This window comes from Phyllobates terribilis, unplaced genomic scaffold, assembly GCF_046119375.1.
Source record: "Phyllobates terribilis strain yellow unplaced genomic scaffold, ASM4611937v1 Scaffold_3__8_contigs__length_932513732, whole genome shotgun sequence".
In the NCBI taxonomy this organism is placed as follows: domain Eukaryota; kingdom Metazoa; phylum Chordata; class Amphibia; order Anura; family Dendrobatidae; genus Phyllobates; species Phyllobates terribilis.
Window position 1 is genome coordinate 403,332,215 of NW_027362763.1, and position 10,430 is coordinate 403,342,644.

Below are 10,430 nucleotides of genomic sequence, written 5' to 3' on the forward strand. Positions count from 1 at the left end.
CGGCGCATTATAGGTGGATTGGCATTCCCTGATGACATTTTGAATCAGCAAATCATCCAGTATTCTCTTAATGTAGGGGACTGACTCTGGTGGTATTTTATACTGCCTTTGGGGTGGGGGATCAGGACCCTCTACCATTACTACCATGTTGGACACTTTGCCACATTGGGTTTTTGAATTTGCCCACACACTGTTATGTTGCCACAAGATGTCAGCCAATATTTCATCATCTGTCCTCAATATCATGGCTGGATCTAAAGATTGAGCACCTTTGATGGAATCAATACCATAATTGTCAGTAACCATTTTTAAACAGCCTTTATACCGTGATCCTCTCCACAACATCCAGTTGCATAAATCAAGAATAAGTCCATATTCCTTCATAACATCTGACCCAATAATGGTACCTTCATGTGTTGGTGAAAGATATAAGCCATGCTCAACACATAGATCTCCCAGGTTTATTGTCACTGGTAAAGATTGTTCTGAAGATACTAACTGTCCTCCAAACCCTCTCAGAAAAATGTGTTTACCACCAGGGTCTTTAATCAAATCCAGATTAGTCAAACTGACAGCAGCCCCTGTATCCAGTAAAATGTTTGTACGATGGCCCCCTACCGTACCCTGAATACGGGGTCTCCCGCCCTTGTCCCTGCTAAGCTGACTCACTAGGGACAACACTGGGGCCTGACATCCCTATTGTTTTACATAAGGATTTGTTGGAGGTGGGGTCTTTAATTCCTCTGGCTTTTCTGCCATTGCCTTCCCAATCTTCCTCAGTTCATCCAGAAGTGGGCCATATAATGTAACTTCAGGAAGACTATGCTCTCCATCCCTTGCATTATTTGGTTCTTGTCTTTGCTTCCTATTATTAAAAGGTCTATTATTGATAACTCTTCTACTACTTCTACATTCTTTCATAGTGTGACCTGTGTAACCACATTTATAACATTTTCCAACAAACCTTACTTTGCCTTCATTTTTGACTACCTCTGATATCCTCTTTTGGGGCTTGTTGTCATGACTTGTATCCTGAATCCAATCCTTTAATATATTTACAAAGGCTTGATAGGAATTTGCATTCCTCAAGGCAACCTTTGTTGGATAATCAACAAAAGTGCATTTGTTAGCCATTGAATATAGAAAACTGCTATCATCAGGAGACATGTCAGGGCAGTTATAGGTAGAACGATATAATGTCAAATATTCACTGCAAAAAATAATTGGATCATCTCCTCTATTTAATTTTGCATTTTCTAAGGCATTAGTACCTCTCATATCTCGTCCCCCCATAACTCTCTTTAATTCCTGTACTCTGTCACTAGCATTTCCCCAATTACATTCAAGATCTGCAGATAATCCTCTGTGAGCTCCTACAGGGGGCTGCAGTTTTTCACAAAGTTGAGATGGGAGCCATACCCGAAGTAAGGCACATGCAGCTCTATTACCCAGACTGTATTGAGTCACTACTGCCTCTAACTTATTGGAAAGACTAATGGCTGAGGCACTTGTATTAAATTTTCCTAATATCTGGCATAGATTTGTCTTATCCTGTATGGATAGTGTTGTGGATTGGACTAAATTGTTGCTGTTACTAAGCAAATTGTCTCTCCTTTGTCTGCTTCCTCCTGACTCAGGAGTAAAGAGAGAGGAACTATGATCTGGGTTATCCTCAGGGTTATCAGCCGTGCACACAGGCTGCTCCTCCCCTCTTTTCCAATCTCTTTCCTTCTGATCAGCAGACTTGCACATTTGATTACAATAACAATGGTTATTCCCTCTAGTACATTCTTGTGATTTCAAGGACATAATACAATGTTCTTTTAGCTCCAATTTTACATTAGCATCATGCAACTGGTTCCTAAGTATTGTCATATCGTCATTATACTCTGCTTCCTTTCCTTCTAGCAAAGCAATACGCTGTTCCCTAAGTTTACATCTCTCCTTATACTCCTCCAGCTTATCTTTTAATTCACAATTTTGGTAATTCATATTGTCTACCTCATCCCTTAGATCTTCACACTCACAATTATGATCTTCAGCACTAGCAATAGCCAGACTGACTTCCTGTTCAATTTTGTCCACTTCACCTCTTAATTGAGCTTTCTCTGAATACCAGTGCAATTCCTTTTGCTCTGCAATTCCTTTCATCTTCAACAACATACACAAAACATTTGCTAATTTCGCTTTCTTTGCTTTCTTTTTCGACAATTTACTTTTGTTATCATTCTGCCCTTCACATTGTTTCATAAGGTCATTAAACTGATGTGTAAATGCATCATCTGCACAAGTACTGAACTGAGCAGAGGTATATTTTTCAATAAATTTACTGACTATTTCCATGTTAATTACGTCCAACTATTTTCACAGAAGACAACAAAAATAAACAAATCTGCTTTCCAAACAAAAATTACAAATTAACTAAACACAATACAGAAACCAGTGAATATCACTTCACTAAAACAGGGACTCAAGATTGAATATAATCTTTTCCCTTAGGCAATTACTGCCACAGTCTTGTGACTTTACCTATATCTGACCGACAGTGTCTCATGCCCTTCATCAACTACAGATCCAAGATCCAGGCCAAGAGTGATCTCCTATTGAAGCATAAGGCTATTTCCCCTTAACATGAGATTTAGACTTTAAACCTCTACCTCACTTTCTTCTCAGAGATGTCTGGTTTTACCCTTTAGATCTTATCAGAACTTCAATGAACAGGGTGCTACCCTAACTTTACCGGCAACAATTCAACAAACAAATAAACAATCCACTAAACAAATAGACAAACAGGCCTGAACCTAGCAGAAAGATATTGATAAACATAAAATATAATGAATGTATAAAATCTAATTAAAGGAATGTATGCTTACCAGATAAGCGCGTCCGCTCACTGATGAAGAATATCACAGAACTTCCAGTTAATATCTTAGGCGTTTCAGTTTCCACGAACCCGCGTGTCACTTGTCCACCGATAAGATATTCTCCTTGAGTCTGTCTCCTTGAAGAAGAGGTTTTCTTGCCTTGTCTAGGAACCGGATTTTCTCAGGCACTTGGTTGAAACAGTTGGGAACTTCCAGGTTCTGCGTAGAATGTTGTTTTTCCACGATCCACTGGGGTGCCAAATGTAGATGGTGATTTCCCTTTCTATTTCCTGTCCTGAACCTTTCCTATATAATCAATAATTAGCAATGATCCTTCATGGCAGAGAGAGAGAGAGAGAGAGAGATAGTCTTGACTCTACTTCATTTATACTAAAAATTTCACATCCACACCCACATACAACCCACGACTCCGCCCTTCTTCTCCGGTATCTTCTGTGGCAAATATCCAATCATCTTCAGGGTAGTATGAGCATTGTCATTGGCTGCATTGGTCAACACCTTCCTGCAGATGGCACTCTTGTACTTCTGGAAGAAAGTCCTTGTGTAGGTTCAACTCCATTTGGGCTGGCCCCAAGATGTTCATCAAAAGCATTGTGCACCAATATACATATCCATAGGCTGGAGACAGGATGTCTACCTCAGGAGCAATGGTATACAATCCAAATCCACAGGGGCAGTGCACATATGTAGATTACACTAGGTGACAAACAGGATCTGTATTCACGTTCACCACAGAAGGTGTGTGTACCTGTATCACCCAGGAGGCTGGAGGGCCTATACTCATTCCATATGTAGATGCGACCTTTACTTCATCACTAAAACAAAGGACATCACACAAAGAACACCGGCCTTCTCGCCCAGCAGGTCCACAACCTTGTCCTATGATATATATATATATTGTACTTGTTGGCCTCCAACATTCCCATTATTAGGAAGTGGGTCTCCTATACTGTTTGTCTATGCAGTTAAGCAACGACTGCCAAAAATTTGGAGGAACTCCAATGTCCCTTGCTAGAGACGTAGATATGTTGATGTGGTACATATGGTGGTGATATGGTGATGGAGGATGAGGATGCGGAGAAGGAGGAGGACAAGAGCAAATAGACAAAATCAGGAAGCGTATACCCATGTATGGGTGTGAAGACAGAGGTGCATGGGAATAGAGTTAGACCTCCCAAAAAAAGACACTGTATTTGTGTTTATGTTACGCTCCTTTCATTCGGTGGTGTTGAGAAGTTTGGCCCAATCCAGCCTTTGCTTATTTTTATAAGAGTCAGCCTGTCAGCATTTTCAGTTGACAGGCAGATGCACCTATTGATAATATTTCCACCGGCGGCACTAAAAACCCGCTCTGACAAAACGCTAGATGTAGGGAAGGCCAGGACCCCCAAGGCATAGAGAGCCAGTTCATGCCACGAGTCCAGCTTGGATACTCAATAATTATAAAGCACAGAGGAATCACGGAGGATGTTGGTACAGTCGGCAAGGTACTCCCTCAGCATCTTCCGCAACTTTTTCCTCCTTGGGAGAGTACCCTGCGCATCAGGGCTTGTGCGATGGGAGGGACTGAGAAAACTGTCCCAGAACTTTGACAGTGTTCCTCTGCCTCTGCTGGATTGGATTTGTGTCTCTCTCGCCTGTACTCCTTGGTTGTCCAACGAACTGTGACCTCTGCCGCCAGCGTTTTCAGATGGGAATTTTTTTAATAATTCCGCAACAAGGGCCTTCTTGTACTGCCCCATTTTATTAGGTTTGCCTGCGCGGGAATAAGAGACAGAAAGTTCTCCTTGAAGCGTGCGTCTAGAAGTATCATCAATCAATAATGACTGTCACCCAAAATTTGGACAATGCGAGGGTCATGGGAAAGGCAGCGTAAAATAAACTCAGCCATGTGTGACAGACTGCAAAGACTTCCGTGTCCTCACCAAAAGGACTACTGACCATGCTGTCCTCCTCATCCTCCTCTTTCTCCTCCTCCCTGTCTTCAGGCCATCCACACTGAACAGACGGTATGACAGTTGTGCAGGTAGTACCGCCTATAGCACAGGAAACTAGCTCCTGTTCTTCCTCCTCCTCCTTTTCGTCATTGTCACCCAATCCATGTTGGTGTGAGATGAGGCTGGGCTGTGTGGAATCACCCTGTATGGTTTCTTGCTCCATCTCATCGTGCTCCGCCTGCAATGCATCATCTTTAATTGTGAGCAGAGAGCGTTTCAGAAAACAGAGAAGCTGTATGGTGACGCTAATTATGGCATCATCGCCAGTCACCATCTTAATGGAGTCCTCACAGTTTAGGAGGATGGTACATATGTCTGACATCCATGTCAACTCCTGAGGTTTTATGTGTGGAGTCTGACCTGGATACCGACGGCCTTGTTGATGCTGGTAGTCAACAACTGCGCTCTTCTGCTCACAAATCCTTCCCAACATCTGCAATGTAGAATTCCAACACATGGGGACATCGCAGATCAGTCGGTGAGCTGGAAGCTGCAAACGCTGCTGAAGCATGGCAAGGGCGGCATAAGCTGTAGCTGACTTTGTAAAATGGGCACACAGGCGGCGTACTTTGACAAGGAGATCCGACAGATCTGGGTATGTTTTGAGAAACCGCTGAACCACCAAGTTAAGCACATAGGCCAGGCATGGTACGTGTTTGAGCTCGCCTCAGAGCCACCACCAGGTTCTGGCCATTGTCACACACGACCATGCCTGGCTATAGGTTCTGTGGTGTCAGCCACAGATCTGCCTGCTGTTTCAGAGCTGTCCACAACTCTTCAGCATTGTGCAGTTTGTCACCTAAGCATATTAGCTTCAGCACAGCCTGTTGCTGCTTGTTCGAGGCAGTGCTTCCAGCTTGCAACTGATGTGATCATTTAGGAGATGGAGCCTGAAGAGGAGGTGCAGGAGCTGTAGAATGTGGGGGCAACCCTGATTGACCTAGGGCCCGCAATCCTCGGCGTCGGGAAGACATGTTCCGTCCCAAGGTCCAACTGGGTCCCAGCTTCCATTATATTAACCCAGTGTGTCGTCTGTGAGATTTACCGTCTCTCGTGTAATGCGGGAACCGTACACCAGGAGAAATAGTGGCGGCTGGGGACCAAGTACCAAGGGACAGCTGCCGCCATCAGGTTGCAGAAAGCTTCCATCACCACGAGCCTAAAAGGTAACATTTCGAGCACAAGCATTCGCAAAATGTGTGAATTTAGTAGTGTGGCCTGTGGGGTGTTGGCTGCATAATTGCGCTTTCTTTCCAAGGACTGGGGTAGGGACAACTGAACGCTGTTCTGGGACAAGGTCATGGATGTGCTTGCTGATGGTGCTAGTTGAGAGTGTTCAACGACAGGTGCAGGGTGGGAGGCATCTTGTCATGTGCCATGGACAGGGGATTGGCGTGCATGCACAACAGCAGAAGAAGCAGTGGTGTCACCCGCAGACATTGTTTCTGGACCCTTGGGTTCGGCCTATTTAGACGGGTGCTTTGCTGCCATGTGCCTGATCATGCTGGTGGTGGTCAGGCTGGTAGTTTTGCTACCCCTGCTGATGCTGGCCTGGCAGGTGGTGCAAATGGCCTTTTTGGGGTTATCTGCACAGTCTTTAAAAAACAACCAGACTCGGGAAGACCTAACAGATCTACTGGCAACGTCCGTCGTTTTGCCATTACGAGGAATGGTTTCTCGCCTTGTGTCTGTGGCCACCACACTGCTTCTTCCTGCCTGCTGTGGTGCTATGCCTCCCTCCACCTGTGTGCTGCTGTCCTCGATCTGTATGTCCCCCTGCCATGTTGGGTCAGTTAATATATCATCCACCACCTTGTCTTCCACTTCCGCACCCGGTTCCTCCTCCTGACTTAATGGCAATTGTGTCTCATCATCATCATCATCCACCTCTTGCGACATTAATTGCACTTTCCCATCTTCGCCTTCGTGTGACTGTGGCTGCTCCAATATTTGGGCATTTCTACACTCGTTCTCCTCTTCACTCACTTGAAGCTGGCCAGGCGAGAGGCCCGAATCTACAAATGGAAAAGTGAACAGCTTTTCGGAGTGTCCAAGTGTGGGATCAGTTGTCTCCGGGCACTTGACATGGTGGGAGGAAGGAGGATCAGGGTGAGGAATATGCGGTCCAGACTCATGGCTACTGAGACTTGACCGTGTGGAAGACAGGGTGGTGGTGGTGGTGGCTTAGTAATTGGAAGCATTATCTGCTATCCAACCAACAACTTTTTGACACTGATCTGGGTTCAATGGTGGTGTACTGTGGTCCCCTAGTAATTGGAACAGGAAGGTCAAGCAACAAGATGTGGGTGTTTGTTGTGGCACAATTTCAGCTTGCCCACGGCCTCTGCATGCACCATCACCATCACGTCCACTTCCCCATCCCTTGCCACGCACTTGGCCCATTTTTAATGGAGGACAATATTTTCCACGTTTACGAGAAATGGCTGATTTTGGAAAGCAGTTATATGTGATACGTCTGACAGAGAACTACAATTTTAAATAGCAGGCCTGTAATTTATTAATATTATTCCACACAGAGACCTAGTGTGACTAGCTTGACCGACACACAGCAATGGAATGAAAATGGAAGAAATGTCTCATTTTGGAACAGTCTTATAAGTGATATGTCTGACAGAGAACCACGGTTTTAAATAGCAGCCCTGTAATTTACTAATACTATTCTACACAGAGACCTAGTGTAAATAGCTTGACCGACACACTGCAACGAAATGAAAATGAAAGAAATGGCTGATTTTGGAACACTCTTATAGGTGATATCTCTGACAGAACCACGGTTTTAAATAGCAGGCCTGTAATTCTACACAGAGAGCTAATGTGAATAACTTGACCGACATGATGCAACGGAATGAAAATGGAAGAAATGTTTCATTTTGGAACAATCTTATAGGTGATATGGCTGACAGAGAACCACGGTTTTAAATAGCAGGCTTGTAATTTGCTAATACTATTCTTCACAGACACATAGTGTGAATAGCTTGACCGACACACTGCAACTGAATGGAAAAGGAGGCCAATATTTTCCACGTTCAGTTTAAATTTCTAGATTATTCTGCAGTGAGAACAAGCAAATGGAGCAGAAAAATTGTGTACTCTAGATTGCTTTTTAAGCAAATAACCAGGATTAAGATAAAAAAAAAATTTACTCTGGCCTCTGATATCTGGGGCTATGTCTACAAATATCTGTAATTATTACAGCAGCAGCAGACAGGACGTTCAATGGACCCTCTTGTGCTATTTCATACACAGCAGTCTGCCACATACACTGCCTGCCTGTCTAGCACTGATTATATGCAGCTGGATTAGTCCTCAGAAGGACTGTTAGTTCAGATGGAGATATATATATATATATATATATGTATATGTTGTGGAATACCTATACTAACAGGAAATTCAATGGACCCTTTTGCACTATATGCATCTGCCACATACACTGCCTCCCTGCCTAGCTGCTGCTATCCCCTCTGAATATACAGTACAGACCAAAAGTTTGGGTATACCTTCTCATTTAAAGATTTTTCTGTATTTTCATGACTATGAAAATTGTACATTCACACTGAAGGCATCAAAACTATGAATTAACACATGTGGAATTATATACTTAACAAAAAAGTGTGAAACAACTGAAAATATGTCTTATATTCTAGGTTCTTCAAAGTAGCCACCTTTTGCTTTGTTGACTGCCTTTGCACACTCTTGGCATTCTCTTGATGAGCTTCAAGAGGTAGTCACCGGAAATGGTTTTCACTTCACAGGTGTGCCCTGTCAGGTTTAATAAATGGGATTTCTTGCCTTATAAATGGGGTTGGGACCATCAGTTGTGTTGTGCAGAAGTCTTGTGGATACACAGCTGATAGTCCTACTGAATAGACTGTTAGAATTTGTATTATGGCAAGAAAATAGCAGCTAAGTAAAGAAAAACAAGTGGCCATCATTACTTTAAGAAATGAAGGTCAGTCAGTCAGAAAAATTGGGAAAACTTTGAAAATGTCCCCAAGTGCAGTTGCAAAAACAATCAAGCGCTACAAAGAAACTGGCTCACATGAGGACCGCCCCAGGAAAGGAAGACCAAGAGTCACCTCTGCTTCTGAGGATAAGTTTATCACCAGTCTCAGAAATCGCAGGTTAACAGCAGCTCAGATTAGAGACCAGGTCATTGCCACACAGAGTTCTAGCAGCAGACACATCTCTACAACAATTGTTAAGAGGAGACTTTGTGCAGCAGGCCTTCATGGTAAAATAGCTGCTAGGAAACCACTGCTAAGGACAGGCAACAAGCAGAAGAGACTTGTTTGGGCTAAAGAACACAAGGAATGGACATTAGACCAGTGGAAATCTGTGCTTTGGTCTGATGAGTCCAAATTTGAGATCTTTGGTTCCAACCACCGTGTCTTTGTGCGACGCAGAAAAGGTGAACGGATGGACTCTGCATGCCTGGTTCCCACCGTGAAGCATGGAGGAGGAGGTGTGATGGTGTGGGGGTGCTTTGCTGGTGACACTGTTGGGGATTTATTCAAAATTGAAGGCATACTGAACCAGCATTGCTACCACAGCATCTTGCAGCGGCATGCTATTCCATCCGATTTGCGTTTAGTTGGACCATCATTTATTTTTCAACAGGACAATGACCCCAAACACATCTCCTGGCTGTGTAAGGGCTATTTGACCAAGAAGGAGAGTAATGGGGTGCTATGCCAGATGACCTTGCCTCCACAGTCACCAGACCTGAACCCAATCGAGATGGTTTTGGGTGAGCAGGACCGCAGAGTGAAGGCAAAAGGGCCAACAAGTGCTAAGCATCTCTGGGAACTCCTTCAACATTGTTGGAAAACCATTTCCATTGACTACCACTTGAAGCTCATCAATGGAATGCCAAGAGTGTGCAAAGCAGTCATCAAAGCAAAAGATGGCTACTTTGAAGAACCTAGAATATAAGACATATTTTCAGTTGTTTCACACTTTTTTGTTAAGTATATAATTCCACATGTGTTAATTCATAGTTTTGATGCCTTCAGTGTGAATGTACAATTTTCATAGTCATGAAAATACAGAAAAATCTTTAAATGAGAAGGTGTGTCCAAACTTTTGGTCTGTACTTTATATATGTATATACATATATATATATATATATATGTTGTTGAATACCTATATTAACTATAAACAAGCAAATCGCTCCCTGACTCAGTAGTAACTCTCGCTACTTTGCCTGTTTCTGGGGTAAACTGTGACGAGCATAGCAGTGCCAGGTTTTATATAAACCTGATGACGCTGTGCGGCCAGCCATGTTGGTTATGGCATTACATTGCGTTGCTGGCAATCCCTGCATGTTCATTGGCTCTCTGAAAAGTGCCAAACATGCAGGGAGGGGACCCGAGTTCCCGCTCGAGCAACCCAGAAATACTCTCCGAGCTTGTTGAGCACCGTGATGCTCGGGCAAGTACCGAGCAGTGGCGAGCACGTTCGCTCATCGCTATTAATTATTAGATATTTTTAGGTCTTACAGTAACTTACATTTTGTCATTGGTCATTC

The 10,430-nt window shown here is 43.5% G+C and overlaps 1 protein-coding gene across 1 annotated transcript; it reads right to left on the bottom strand.

Annotated features, from left to right (window-relative positions):
- Positions 1–252: 252 nt before the first annotated feature.
- Positions 253–2,343, bottom strand: LOC141258142 (posterior protein-like). The gene has a single exon (XM_073673148.1). It carries the CDS (start codon positions 2,341–2,343, stop codon positions 697–699), a length of 1,647 nt encoding a protein of 548 aa, XP_073529249.1. The 3' UTR covers positions 253–696.
- Positions 2,344–10,430: the final 8,087 nt, after the last annotated feature.

Bases quoted from the DNA above. Each gene is read 5' to 3' on its own strand.
- LOC141258142 (XM_073673148.1), bottom strand. From the start codon at position 2,343: ATGGAAATAGTCAGTAAATTTATTGAAAAATATACCTCTGCTCAGTTC.